This window comes from Toxorhynchites rutilus, chromosome 1 (assembly GCF_029784135.1).
Source record: "Toxorhynchites rutilus septentrionalis strain SRP chromosome 1, ASM2978413v1, whole genome shotgun sequence".
Taxonomy (NCBI): Eukaryota; Metazoa; Arthropoda; class Insecta; order Diptera; family Culicidae; genus Toxorhynchites; species Toxorhynchites rutilus.
In genome coordinates, this window is record NC_073744.1 from 144,370,608 (window position 1) to 144,386,725 (window position 16,118).

A 16,118-nucleotide genomic window follows, 5' to 3' on the forward strand; every position below is an offset into this window, starting at 1 on the left:
GTATTACGAATTTAAATAACCAAAGAATACCAATAAATTATTTTCAATTAATGTTAGAACACTTAGAACATTGGGAATGTGTGCAGCAACATGCGGAATTACCTCGAATATATAAAGGCACAACGCACTTCTCTACCAAGCCTAACAGTTGTTGAGTCTTCAAATTAGTGAATCTGTCGCCGATCATAATAATTGCGATTTATAGTATAGTAAATGCACCCCCTCTCAAATTACCATCCCTTAAGACAATTCTACACTTACAAATTGGGCACTGATTATACTGACAAATTGAGTCTACTGATTATAATATGAAACCGTTATCAGAAAAACTGTTCCAAATTCCTTGAAGAAAACATGATACACTATTAAATAGGATATCTTTTCAAACTCGCAATTATCGCACCTCGGTAAAATCCATTGGTTACGATATTGATTTTAGACGAAACAAATAATATTCGTTCAAAATTTTTATTTGAAAATTTGTTTCTTTCTTTCTTACATTTAACGCTTTATTTGCATCATGACACATGTCGTTTTTATTAATTTTCTATTTGCTGATAAAAAGCCGAATATCCGGCTATCCGGCCTCAGAACTGGCCGGATGTTCGGGACATCCGTTTCATCACTAATATAAAGCGTTCTGTTCTTTAACCATCTTCCATTTCTCAAGAAGCTTCATTATGTCCTTTTTTCAAAATTGATGAAGCTTATTGGAAAAATATTCATCTAGGTGCGTTTTTATTTCGTTTGTGGATTTGAAAGATTTGCCATTTACCTAATTTTTCGAAGGAAAGGAACAAGTAATAATCTGAAAGAGCAAGGTAGAAAGTTCCAATCGAACTGTAATAATTTTTGCCTTACGGTCAACGCAAATTGCGGTCTTGCGTTGTCGTTTTGGGAAACGACACCTTTTTCCAATTGATCCAGTTGATTGCAATATTTTTCAGCGTTCATCGTATCACCTTGAGGAAGGAGCTCGTAGTACATTACACTTTTCCAGTCCCACCAAATTTAGAAAAGAGCCTTCTTCGGATGTAGTGCAGCCCACAGTTGAAGGTCTATTTTCCTTAAACCAGGTGTGTTTTCGAAACACATTTTGGTATAAGATTTTGGAAAATCCAAGTCTGGTCTCCAGAGACAAGCCTTTTCAAGAAAAGTATCTCTTTCATGTCGCTGGAGAAGCAAAGGCACGTAGAGAGGCGTAAGACCGGCTTCCATCAATAGGTGAGGAACCCAAATTTTTTTTATCGATTTTACCATACAAATGAAACACAAATGTTTGCATTACTCGAGAATTAATCAAGCAAACGAAACCAAATTTGGCATATGGAGGTTTTAGGGTGCAATAAACGTTTCTATGATGGTAAGATACTTCTCCTCCCTCTCTAAGGGGGGCTGCCATACAAATGAAATACAAATTTCTGTATAACTCGAAACTAATCAAGCAAACTGCCGCCTCTTTTAGGGGGAGCTGTCATACGAATGAAACACAAATATCTGCATGATTCGGCAAATCAAGCAAATAGAATCAAACTTGGGATATAGAGGTTATAGGGATCAATAAGCGCTTCTATGATGATTCGACACTCTTTCCTCCTTTCTAAAGGAGGTCTGCCATAGAAAACTAATTAAACAAATAGAACCAAATTTGGCAATTGAAGGTTTTTGAATATTAGAAATGTTTCCATGATGGTATGACACCCCTCCCTCCTCTGAAATGGAGAGGGGGTCCCGTAAAAACAATACACATATTTCAACCAAACATATTCCAACCAAACATGACAATTTTTTTTTTGATGTGATAAAACGCACTCCTATATCTTCTTATATCTATATAAATAAAATTGGATCACCGAATGTGTTGACAAGAGCAAAACTCGTGAAAGGAATTGTCCAATTTGGGGCTGTCTTTATGCTATCATATTTTCCGTATCAAACATTTATTCCATGTAACGGAGAAACATGTTATTTGCAAGTGGTTGAAAAATCTTGAACGAGAATTGTGTCTGAAAATAATCTGATATTATAATGACGAGCAGTGCCACAAATTATCAAAATTTATTCACGAATCAAGGAATTAGATTTATCCCAGTATCGGATGATTTCTCTTCTGTTGCAACTCAACGCCGTATCTGTCATAATGAGTATAACACAAGAGTCGAGACGCGTGAATTTTGTCTGGTATATTGATCGAGAACAGCATGAACGAATTTCGAAAAGCCTGCATTCAGGCACTTTCATGACTGTCAATAATTTCTGGTGATTATCACGATCGTTAAGTTGATCTTCATCGCTTGCAGTGAATTTTGATTGAAAACGTGTCACCCATTGCACATATAAATGGTGTTGTATGCAATTTCCGAGCAATCGTGAGTAGAATCATAAAACTTAGCAAGAGTTATTCTATACATTCCATTGCCGAAGTCGTCAAAAACAAGAATTTTTTGTGATGAACTGTCATCCTTTACCATTAATCGATTTAACTCTCAATTGGTGACGCAGAATTTTATGATTTGATTTTCACTAACACGCAATGATCTTCAATTTCGACCTTACGAATACCATGACGAAAAGGAAGATGCAAATGAAAAATGAACTTCATGGCAAGCTGATGTTGACGTTCATTCCACTGGGGTTCATTGATAGTGTTGTTTCATATTTATCGACTCTCGCTTGAGCAGTAGGTTATCAATACAAGGAAGGCGGAAATTCGCCGAATTTTAATGTCGTGAACGTGAATATTTTCAGCACTGATGACGAGTTTCGGTAGAAATACTAGGAATTTTATAGTAAAAGGAAGTTTTAAAGAGTAGATTAGAAAACCAATCACTGAACAGTTCTGCGATTGGACCCATAAACGTGCGCTTAGTAAAAGACGTGAATGTGATAACGAAAAATTAATTTTGGGCGGGACGAAGTTTGCCGGGTCAGCTAGTTGTGTATTGAATTTGAAGCAAACGATTCGTTCATGTTAATGAATTCTGGCATCCCTTAATAAAATTCAATAACCACATTTTGCTCATAGATGTCACTAGTAATTGATGAATGTCATGGACACCTAGGCGTCGCTGCGGTGAAAGTGATGATGGATGCTATGTGAGCTTATGGAAGGTTTGTAGTTCTTTCCATAAATTACAATGTTATAATCATAAAAGATTATTTGATTGCGATGAGTTTTTAAGAAATTTAATTCTGCGCATTTTTATATATAACATGTTATTTTCTTATCTCTTTCAGTAGTGAAAATTGTATAAATATTGATAATGGTTGAATCAAAGACGGAAATTCGAGAGCACCATCAAAAACAAGTAGAAAAATGCATGGTTCTTGCATGCATGCACCTTAGAAAGTCCGGAAGTAAAACATACGTGATTTGTTTTTCAATTTTAGGTTACTTTATCATCATTTTCTTAGTTCAAAAACAGAATCCAGATGTCTCACCGATCGTTTACGTTTTGCTTTAGATCGCCAATAAAGTTTGTTCCATTGAATGAATGTAAAATAGACCTGTAAAAATAGGCTGCTTAATTTTCATCCGGCAACGAAAGATAGCTTGGTTTCATTTAGGTAGCAAAGGAAATTCAAATAGGAAGTTGGGAAATTCATTCCCTCAGTTACATGCAAGTTTTATATGTTAGACTTTAATGCACTAAGCGAATTGCATAATTCACGCTTATTTGGTTTCCTTCAATTAACATTTCCATACTTGTTTTGTGAAAATAACATAATCAAGTTTGTTTAACTGCTTTTCAACGCATTTTTTTTTGCAATTTTCGATACTTTGGCGAGATACACTTATCGAGAGGGACGAAACACGTGTTCACATGTGCTTTTCTTTCAGGCGCTTCGAAAACGGACGCTGCCTTTTCTCGTTCACGCGTATGGGCGGTCATCGTTTGTGTGTCATATAATACACTCGATTGTATTTTTAATTTATTCACATACTTATAATTTATCTTACAGCTGCAAATAGTGAATTTTGCCCAATTTTTAAGTATTTCAAAATCACACAAATTCCTTAATTGTTAAAATACTGCTTCTGTTTTGATATGGCGACACATTTCAATCAAGAGTAGTAGGAGCTAGAGTGGCATCTACGATCTAAGGAACTTCAACGATTCAACAAATTACATGAATATTCAGTAATGGGATAAAAACCTACATCTAGCGATAAAAGTAACGATTGGCTTGGATATACAGGTGTATGTGTGTAAGAGATTCACAACATCATGATTGCTTATTGTGCTACTCCGAACGATGCTGGATATGGAAATACGGGTGCCTTGGCGAAAGGAACTGTGGTACATGGCGCATGGGAAAACTGAATCGATGTATAAATCTTGCGGCGCAACCGTTCGCAATAAATCTGTACGATCAAATCATGAAACATTAGCGTTCTGGCTACTAAGCATACGCGCGGTGGCATCTTCTGCATCAGAAGAACTCCGCTGGTCTTCCCAGACTTGGCAATAATTTATTACTTTAATCAATAAATATATCTTAATCGACTATTGTTTTAAAAATCTCGCCATGTTTTCGTTGTTTGGTAAGCCGATAGCCGGACGAGAGACTGACCGATCAGTGGCATGTGCGTGCCGCCTGTCGCTGAAACTTCCTTAACCGTCGATGCCATTCGTCACGCCATTCGATCACGATCGATCGTGGGCCGATGCCCAGCGCTCCTGGTGGTCCCTCGGTGTCTCTACCGAGGATTAAATAGGACCTGGAAGGATAACAAGGTCAGAAGATGTTTCGGGAGTTTGATTTTATTTAAGCTTACTTATTCACTTTGATTTTTGGGCAACGACACTCGAGACTTTTGATGTCCACGACGAGTGTTACGTGGGACGACCTTCTCAGGGACAGCGCTAGGGGGCTGTTTAGTCGGGTGCTCTTTTTGAACAACTTTTGGACGCTTAGTGTGAATGTTGCCACGTCGTCGTTGTTGCTGTTGCTGTAGCTGTTGCTGCTGCTGCTGCTGCTGCTTGTGATGCTGGTGCTTCTTAGGTTTTCGTTGTCGCTTCTCGTGTCCCTCGCTATCACTTTTGCCATTATCACTGCAGGGAGAAAAGAGTCAAAAGTAAATCAATCGCTTAAATTTAAATCGAACTTAAATCCAATTACAACTGGTCGACTCGGCAATTGCAATTATCCTTTTAAAGAGGTCAGCAGCCAACAATTATAATTGATGTATTCATGTAAAGCTTGCTAAACCATAAAGCTATTTTACGGTCGAATACTGCCACAGAAGCAATGGTAGAGTTATGATCTTATTAGTGTTCCCACGCTTAATTGTCGTTTCGTACCGATTCCTATGAACAACCGTAGTTTAGCTCAGCTCTAAGGTCTGTGGTACCACATCAATTACAACGGCAGGTCGTTGCCTGCATCCCATTCACACCTTATTGTCACAAAGTATTGCTTGCCATTTGCTAGCGATCCATTAGGCACCACTAGCACCACTGCCCAGGAGGGCGGTAAGACCGATGATGGTAGGAGGCAAACACCAATTAGTTACGAGCCATTTTGTTAAGCGGCTTAAATGAATAAATAAGCAAATTTTTCATTTTCCAATCATCCCTTCCCGCGATTCCCCCACAAGCTGTGGAGGCTTAGATCGGATCATGGCGCGATATTTATGACCCTCGGACCCGAGCCTAATCAATTTACGATCCCGGGAGAGTGACGATAGTCGCACATTTGCACGATGTGTCTTGATTTGGCACAGAGTCTCTTGTAAGGCGATGGTTATTTACTAGTTTGCCATTTTTATTCGTTTTCTTGTAGGGTAATAGTGAGGCCAGATTAAGTAGGGCTGGTTTTCATCCAGACCTCGTATAAAAGTTATGGTTTGCATAATTGATGAAAACATATTACGATCGAATTAGCTTTAAAGTGATTGGGTATCAGATATGTAAATAAGAAACCTGATTTTTATGTGAACAACACACGTTTATTACTTGGAAATTGGCGCATTTAGCGTAGGCAGGGATGCCAACTTTCCTGATTTTTCAAGATTTCCTAGATTTTTTGGCACGTTCCCTGATATCCTGACAAACACTAAATTTTGCCTGATTTTTCCTGATGTTTGTTCTTCTACTTTACCAGTAGGGGAAGTGGGGGCATATTGGTCACCCTAAGGAATATTTCCATTTCCAGCGTCCACATACAGCTTCAATTGCCGTTTCTCGAAGAATATTATAGCTCAACTCATTGTTGTTCAAGATAGCAAACGGCTTTTACTATAAAAATTCAAAATAGTGCACTTTCCATCATTGGAAAAAACGATTATAATTCGAACTTTTTTTTTGCTTGGAGGTAAAGTGGTAACCCGGTGGGGGAAATGTTCACTCGCACATATCAAGCTAAATGGAATAGATTTATGCGTTTTTTCGTCCAAATTTGTTTAAATCATATATGATATAGTAGGTACATGTATGAATAAACTTGGACTATTCACATAGAGTCTCAATTTAGATTTTCTCATGCATACAAAAACGTATAACATTCCGCATAATAAGGCTTGGTTTAGTTGGAGTGGCATATTTATCCTGAGGCAAAGCCTCTAAAAGATCCTCCTCAAGAACAGAATGTGATGCGGGATATCAGCTTTAGTAAACAGAACATTGTAAGTCGTTATTCACCTATCACCACTTTGCCCTCAAACATCAAATTAATTTCTATGCTAATTAATCGTTGAGATTAACCAAAATATCTGTTCACCTCTCCTAGAATATGTGAACAGTCGTTCAAACAGATGATTTGTCCAATATATCGGATTGAATAAACTAAATTTCACAAGAAATTCCTTAGATACTATGCGCTCAGAACTACGAGGGAGCGATTTCTGTTTTTATTTTTATTTAAACATGCGACAGCTCTGCTGAAATACAGGGTGACTCAAAAGTCATTAAATTCTTCAAACATAAGGTGACTATCAATACGGCACCTATAGTCAATAGTTATACTATCAAACAAGCAGGTGACCACTTTGCCCCCACAACCCCTATGAACATTATCCGTATAGTCATCCGGGGGTGAATTGATCACCGGGGTTAAATTGATCAAACGTATTAATGAAAACAAAGAGAAATTTTAGAAGATATTATTCAATCAAATCTAAAACTTTTTTATATGGAACGTTCAATAATCAGCTGCAGATTCTTTTCGTCAGGGGTTTTCATCAAATCACTCAATGTATGGAAATTTATCTTTTTCTGAACCGCATTTTCGTTTCCATTTTTTAACATGGTAAAAAAACATATTTTCGACACACCAAAACAATATCAATAGAAGCCAAACATATTAATACACACTCAGCTGATCTCTAACGAGTTGAAATGGTAATCGGATAATTACAATTACTATTAAAAAAAAGTGATAAAAATTAATTTTACGGAAAAGCACCATAAAAGAGAACTTTTTTTTTCTTAACCAGACAACAAATGTCGCAGCTCAGTCTTCTCGGAAGCCGCTGAGCCGAATTGGACGCGATAAGTTTCATTTGAAACCCCGTTTTGTTTCATTTGAAACCCCGTTTTGTTTCATTTGAAACCCCGTTGTGTTTCATTTGAGAACCCTTCAAAGTTTTATCGGAATCGGTCCACGGGTTCCGGAGATATAGCGAGAACAGATTCAATAACCATAAATTCCAGAACCCAAAACAACACAAAATCCGTCAGTTGGAGTAACAAACTCCATGATTTTTCAAAACTAGCTCATTTGTGATGAATTCAAGCATATATGACCTCATTTACGTAACTCGGATATGTTCCGGATCAGGATTCCGAGGAAAGTGACCACTTCATGACCAGAACCAAATCTCATCATGCGACATATCGACAGTCTGCAGGATGCAACTCGGTGCTGATGCGCAACAAGATTTTCGTACACAGTTGAGCTCCCACTCCTTGTGCACACATGCGCTTTGGCGAATGAGCACGCTCCGAAATACAGATGAAACGTTTGGTTGTCAGCGCCGTTCTTATGCAGAGATTTGCGGAGATAGTTAATCTGAGTTTTACGCAGAAATTTGCGTCGTGCTTGCGCCGTATTTGTATACTGCGCGCTTGAAACTGGATTGGTCTCTCTATTGAGATATTTTTCTTCACACAAGCGTGTACGGTTCAAATGAGGGCGCGCTGTTGTTTTTATGCTTTGCTTAGAACGAACGAAGACATAGCGGGCGCTAGAATTTGATATATATGTGTGTGTGTGTGTGTGTGTGTGTGTGTGTGTATAGAATGAGACGCGCATCACACAAGTGAGAAGAAATGTTTGGTATCTGAGTTCTGCGCCGGGTACATTTTGCGCTGTCGTGCTTATGAATTTTGTGCTTTTCGCACCAAGATAGACTACGAGTTTTCTTTGAGCGCGCGCTGATGAAAATTAAACTCAAGCGCAGCGCTGCGTTTGTTTTCTGAAGACTGCATATCGATCTTCATGGCTTGTCAACACTAGTTCATTAGTGACCATCTCAAGGGTTTATGCCCACATTGAGATAATTCGGACGGTCTCCGGATGACCTGCAGTTCAAACTTCAAAGGCATGACTACGCCTTTAGGTGGATTAAATCGGATTACGTGTCCTCAAACGCTTGAATTATCATTTATATAAACATAGGTTAAGAAATCAGTGAATTTTTATTCATGTACCTACATATTACACTAGAAAATAATAAAAAAAGGGATTGATCAATTTCACTCCAAAGGTATGTTTTGAAATTTTTCGCTGAAAATTTTCCAAACTATCGTTAAAAGAAATTTTTCAACAAAACATTTCACATCATTTTGTGACCTTGGCACCAGTACGCTGCCGTTCTACGCATAGTTTTCCCACGTTACTTTAAGACGATTTTCACTTTTCTTCATAAAACGTTGTTTTCATGCATAATCTTACGGAAAAACACAAAAAAAACATATAGTTCATTCCCAACTTTTAAAAAAACAACATCAAGCTCAATTCTCCCATGTTGATATTCTATTCACAACTGTCCCACCATGTATTTTTTGTAGATCCATATCGAATAAGTCGGTTCAAGTACAAGAATTTCATGTCACACTTTCAGCAGGCCTAATGAACTCTTTTCTGGTTTGGAAGAACGAATTAATTCTCAAACAGAAAGTTTAACAGAACACGTGTACACCTTGTTAGCGAATGCGTAATAACAATTAGATTTATATTCTGCGAAGGTGTTGCAGATCACTCATTTTTTCATAAAACGATGTTTCTATGCATAATCTTTCGGAAAAACACAAAAAAATTATTGTTTGTTCCTAGTATATCAAAAAACAACATCAAGTTCAATTGTCCCATGTTGATATTCTAGGCACAACAGTCCCACCATGAATTTTTAAACCCGTAATCAAGCTTGATTGATTCAGTGAGGGGATCTCATCACATTTCCTTAAACAATAGTATAGTGCTTATAAAAACACTCGGTGTATTGCTAAATTGAAATGCTTAAAGCTTTGGGTAGACAAATATGCGAGAAAACTTTTCTCAGTTGCTGATTTTGGAACATGGGACAACTATGCGTAGAACATCAGTACGGGTTGTAAAAATAATTGGGTTTGATTTAAACAAAACATTTCGTAAATGGTAAAAATCCCGGATTGTTCTCACTGCGCATAGATGTTTCGAGGTTTTTCGAAAAAGTGCTTGATAATTTCGAGACACCACAAAATCTGACAAATTTAAGAAATGACAACGAGATTAAGTCTGATGAGCAACATTACCTTGTATGATGTATGTGTGTGGATCTGCAACACCTTCGCAGAATATAAATCTAATTGTTATTACGCATTCGCTAACAAGGTGTACACGTGTTCTGTTAAACTTTTTCTTATCTGTTTGAGAATTAATTCGTTCTTCCAAACCAGAAAAGAGTGCATTAGGCCTGCTGAAAGTGTGACATGAAATTCTTGTACTTGAACCGACTTATTCGATATGGATCTACAAAAAATACATGGTGGGACAGTTGTGAATAGAATATCAACATGGGAGAATTGAGCTTGATGTTGTTTCTATATCGTTGCATCGGACCTTTGTGAGCCAGACGGGAAATTCACTGTCGGACCCCTAGCTCGGTCAGAGCTCAGTCCTAGCCTAGCCTAGCCCATCGTTGACCGCATATAATTTTTAATTAATTTCAACTCTGAAGAACTTCTTTCGGGAGATTTCACAAAAACGCAAATGGTTAGTAACTGCTTCAAATTAACTTTAAGATTTGGAAGCGTTTCTCACGTCCTACACCTACGCACAAATGTGCGGTCTTTCTCGAGAACAAAGTACCTAATTTAGGCCTTCTTCATCTAGTGCATCGAGTATAGTCACAACGTTATCCAGAAATAATCCTCTGGTTTGCGACCGTTTCTGCGCAAGATCTACTTCGTGTAGTACATCACACCTTGAGCACAAATATCGCAGAAATGTTGAATTACAAACTGTTAGTAGAAGGATTTCGTGCACTCCATCTAGTAATCAAGCATTCGACAGGATGACACGAACTTTTTATGGCTGTGATTGCCCCATCGTAGTTCGTAGTTTTGGTAATCACACCTCACTGCATTCCAGCGATGAGTTGAGCTGTGAAAAACGAGTAAACAAATCTAAAAATGTCACATACTGTGAATTTTCAACAAAAAATGAGCAAAACGAAAAAAAAACTCAACTCAGGACAGTTTCTATGGCCGGTGGCTCCACTCAATTATCCCTAAGGTTAGCCTCAAACCATGGTTCAAAAGTCTGAACTTGGGTCGGGACTTAATTCGCACCATCTCCCGACTCATGTCCAACCACTGTTCGTTAGACGCGCTACCTTTTCGTATTAATCTTGCCGACAACAATCTTTGTGTTTGTGGCCAAGGTTACCACGACATCGAGCACGTTGTTTGGTCGTGCGAGTTGTATCTTGTCGCCAGATCGAATTTAGAAAACTCCCTTAGGGCTAGAGGAAGACAGCCCAATGTGCCGGTGAGAGATGTGTTGGCTCGGTTAGACCTTGATTACATGTCCCAAATCTATATTTTCCTTAGAGCTATCGATGTTCGTTTGTGATTATCCTTATATCCTTACATCCTTTGCGAGCAATTGGTCCTTTGCGAGCAATTGGTTGCTACAAACAGTAGAATAAGTTGAAATGTAAATACACAATAGATATACGAATATATTTAAGAATTGAGTGTGTGAGATTATCATTATTGTAACAATTTCCTTATATCCCATCCTTTTCCTGAAAAAATATGTCACCCTTCTAAACTCGAGTAGACCGCGAGTAATCGGTTTTCTACCTTAGTTACCTTAGATTTAATAAAATGGTAATATATAGTAACAAAAATATAATTAAGAATTCGGAGATAGTTTTGCTACTGTCATGCGAAACTAAATCACACACAAAAGTCCTGAACAATTATTTTCTTGGTGAGCCGATAATAGCTTAGTTTTATGATTCCCCATACAATTGTGTAGCTCAGAACCTTAATGGAATGGCGTCAGTTTGATGTAATGATTACAATGCTAGAGACATCAGCGCTTAAGTAACTTGGTCGCGTCCACAGCTCAATCCGAAACGAACCCATGTGATGATGCAAAACAAGGAATAACAAACGACATTCATTGCTTCGTATCTAGAACGATACTGAAAGTTTGCCTCAGCGAGATCCAATATATATTCCCCTTCGTTCTTAATCTTCTTCTTTTCTTTGTTCACGCAGAGTCATTCCCCTTCGTTGCTCGCCGATAAGTTACTCGTTATTACACGGCACGGGTTGGGAAGCTTACAAATGAGCAGAACAAATATATGGGAAAATGGAAATGCTATCGTTAATTTAAACCGTTTACACACCAGGGGATTGTAATATATAGCATAACAAACAAATCGTAGGGAATTTCCGATTCGTTTGGTATGTACATGACCAAAATCCGTTCGTGGCAATAATAGTTACTAACGTCAACTTTATTTCATAAAAACGTGACCTGTTTTCTGATTTGGCACTCTTAATGAAAGACGAAGTTCCACGTCAAAAATTCATTACAATATCTGGCAAACAATATATATATATATATATATTAGGCTGTCAAAAAAGTCCTGCGGTATTTTTTTTGAATTTTCATTTGTTCATAAAATTAGTTTTAAGTCAAATATGCGCCGTTTTGTTCTATGACTTGTTCCCAACGAGATGCCAACTTAATAATACCCCTGTTATAGAAGCTCGCTTCCTTATTGGCAAAAAACTCGGATAGCCAATTTTTACAGGCCTCTTTTGTGGCTAACTTCTGACTACCTAGCTCGTTCGCCATGGACAAAAACAGGTGGTAGTCACTTGGTGCAAGGTCCGGACTATACGGCGGATGCAAAAGAACCTCCCATCCGAGCTCCCGGAGCTTCTGGCGCGTCACCAAAGAAGTGTGTGGCCTGGCGTTGTCCTGATGGAAGACAATGCGGCCTCTGTTTATCAAAGATGGCCTCTTCTTCATGAGTGCTACCTTCAAGCGGTCCAGTTGTTGGCAGTACAGGTCCGAATTGAGCGTTTGGCCATAGGGAAGCAGCTCATAATAGATTATTCCTTGACAATCCCACCAAACACACAGCAGAACCTACCTGGCCGTTAATGAGGGCTTGGCCACCGTCTGAGCCGCTTCAGCGGGCTTTGATCACGACCGTTTGCGCTTCACGTTGTCGTAAGTGACCCACTTTTCATCGCCAGTCACCATCCGCTTCAGAAACGGGTCGATTTTGTTTCGATTCAGCAGCCATTCACATGCGTCGATACGGTCAAAGATGTTTTTTTGCGTCAACGTGTGTGGCACCCACACATCGAGCTTCTTTGTGAATCCAAGCTTCTTCAAATGGTTAATAACGGTTTGATGACTTATCCCCAGCTCTTGGCCGATGCTACGGCTGCTACTATGCCGGTCTTTCTCGGCTAATTCAGCGATTTTGTCGCAATTTTCGACGACAGGCCTTCCGGAGCGTGGCGCATCTTCGAGGACCTCTACACCAGAACGAAAACGTTGAAACCATCGTTGTGCGGTGGAAATGGAAACTGTATCGGGTCCATAAACTGCACAAATTTTATTGGCAGCTTGAGATGCATTTTTGCCTTTGTCATAGTAGTACTGTAAAATATGTCGGATTTTCTCTTTATTTTGCTCCATATTTGCGACACTATAACTCACGAACGACTTAACCAAACAAAACACTGTCAAGGACTATATTATAGCGCGCAAAAATACCTTTCCAACAAGCTATAGTATGACTCGATACATTGAATACAACTAGAACTACGCGCTTACAACGACACCTCGCGGAAATACCGCAGGGCTTTTTTGACAGCCTAATATATAACCGGTCATTTTGACCAGTGGTATTTCTAGTGTTAACAACTGAGCGGGGACATACGGCGGAAAGACGGAAACAAAGATTTTCCCACAAATGCCGGGTTTCGGCCGAAGGATTTTTCGTCAGGATAACTGGTACACGCGTAATGTCGAGCTTGCCCAGAGTACAGTCAGTCAGTGTGTTATTCGACATACAAATTCCAACCAAACCCTCTAAACGACGCCAGTAAAATCACGTTGAGACTACAAAGATCCTCCAGGAACGATAGAGCCTTTTCTTGGAATCCCTAGGATACAACGACTAGAATGGTGAAATCAAATAAAAACGTTCATAGTTATCTCAAAAACTCGTTTTTGTAGTATTCAGTCGATGGACATCGTCTACAGTAAATTTACATTCTCGCATATCAAAATAACAATTTAAACCCAAAACCTCTAGTCCCTGTTTGGGCGTCCTTAGACGCTATGTTCGTTGTTCGCTCAACCGAACTCTGTGTCGGAGACAGGGAAAAAACAAGAAATCGTACATTTCCGGGTGCGATTAATCATTCATGTATGTATGAAACGGAATAAGAGCGAAAGCGTTTGGCAAGCAGAGCCAGCCAACGTTTTCAAGATTTGCCAAGAAGGAAAAGTTCTTTCCCTTTTCCATCCCAACCACCTCCCCACGGTAGAGTAGCCCATTGTACAATGGCGCAAATCCTGTTGATGTGTCATGTTTTCGGATAAAATATTACAAGTTGAACGATCTCTCGCCTCCGGCCAAATCGCTCTCCGAGTTCTACTACTACGATACTAGCCTGCATAATCGTTCTGTCATCCAGACTCACACAGAGTATCCAAAGCTCTGGGAAAACAGATTGTATGATGTATGATGGACGAGAGTGCGACGTATGCTGCAAATGTACGTTTTATTAAATTTTTGCTCATCCTTATTTGTCGATCCCCCGGAATCGGGTGAAGCGACTTTAGGATATGGTTTTCCACCCAATCCTACGAGGCTAGCCTCTGGTTTTCAAAACTGAAATTAATTTTTGATGCTGCCCTGCGGGCACTCGATACTGGCGTACGGAGAGTCACACGAGCCTCCCGTGGAATAGTCGACAGCGTACGAGCGAAATCATAAATATGACAAACTCCAGAAAGCATATCGAGACTAACTGGATGGGCAACAAATGATTGCTCTGGGACACGCTTGTTGTTTACAACGACGAGAGTAAAACGCTCCAGCAAGTTGGCTAGAGTATGAATGTTTGGTAACATGTGAAAATGAAATGAAAAATGAATTTCCATCCGCCTCTGGTGTTGCTGCTGCTGCTGCTTTACCAGGATCGGGTCGGGAATGAACGCGGCAGCTATTCAAACAAAAAGCATTATGAAGCTCATTGCTAGCGGCGCGAAATCACTTGATTCCTTTGGAGCCAGGAACAGGGTGCTGTTTTTTTTTCCGCCCACCGGTGGCTACACAAGGGGTTTAGAGCTTGTGTGTGTTGCGGAAATGGCGAATCGTAACTAATGCGCTCACGTTATGCCCAATTATACATACGAATGCGTGACTTGTTACTGATAAATGGTTCCATAATTCTTCGGTGGAAATTTATATACCGTTAAACTTTGTTTGTTGCTAGAATTCACTAACATTCACCGGAAAATGTGTATCGGATTGAGGGAATCATAAATCTAGGACACGAGCCCAAAATTTTAGGTTGGTCATTATTATATATATATATTACCCTCCGTGTTGCGTTGTCTACTTTTTCTAATTGATTGGAAGTTGTCACATGGATGATTCTTAAGCCGGGTTCAGATGGTGCGAGTAAGCATACGAGTCGGACACATCATGCCAGTTAGTGTCATGCGAGATCCGGCGTGCGAGCTACTTCAAAGTTTTTTGATTTTACTCGCACTTGCATCCCTCAAAACGTCAAAAACAGAATTTAGCGTTCGAATCAGGGATGCCAAGTGTAGAGAAATGTCACTATTTCTAAGATATTTGAAAATATGCGAAGATATTTATATACTTGAAAATTAATGGAAAATCAAATAAAAACCTCTAAACGAAACGTTTCTAGACGAATTCGTTGTTATTTTGTTTTGCACGCTGGCGGGGCACGCTTTCTTTTTGAGATAGTTTTCTTGAGAATCTCTAATATAGAATCATTATCAGGCACAATTATCATTCAAAATTAACTTGCAAAACAAAGTATTGTTCTAAGGGTGGGTTTAGACTAGTGATATATTCGTGTGAAGAAATATGATGAGATTTATAGAAATCGCATAAGCCGTTTATATAATCTTATATGATGAATATATTCATATTTTCGGTGAATTTGTTCACCTGTAGTAGAACTGCATCCAACTTTAATGATTTATCACTAGCGTTTACATATGCCTGAATTTATTCTATATATTCTATACATATATACCTCGAAGAAGTGTATCATATATATTCTCACCCGTTTACATCTATTTTCGGGTGAATAAATCCTTCTATAGCTATAGATCTCCCTAATGTAAACCCGCCATAAGAAACAGAATACATATTCGATTTAAAAAAGTACATTTTCTTTCATTCTTATACTAATTTTTTGACGCGTATCCCTTACCTGCAAATCTACTATCATTGTCATTTCATGAATTGGTACACGAAGCTGCTGGCAAGTCGAAATAAATAAAATTTAAAAAATCTTTTAGACAGCCATTTATAGCATCACATACTTCCGGAATTATCTTAGCTATGGATGCTTTCGAGACTCTAAAAAATATCGACAACAATC

General features: G+C 38.8%; 1 protein-coding gene across 3 annotated transcripts in view; it reads right to left on the reverse strand.

The window, feature by feature from the left end:
- Positions 1-3,920: 3,920 nt before the first annotated feature.
- The window catches only part of LOC129761842 (netrin-B-like), a 239,027-nt gene continuing 226,829 nt past the window's right edge, over positions 3,921-16,118 (reverse strand). For 2 of the 3 annotated variants that reach the window (XM_055759635.1, XM_055759634.1), the window contains 2 exons: positions 4,781-5,057; positions 4,583-4,723 (listed from right to left, as the gene is read on the reverse strand). In XM_055759635.1, coding sequence (XP_055615610.1) covers positions 4,781-5,057 — 277 coding nt within the window. In that variant the 3' untranslated portion in view covers positions 4,583-4,723. Of the gene's footprint in view, positions 4,724-4,780; positions 5,058-16,118 lie in introns of all 3 variants that reach the window. The other variant, XM_055759633.1, reaches the window with a different exon arrangement.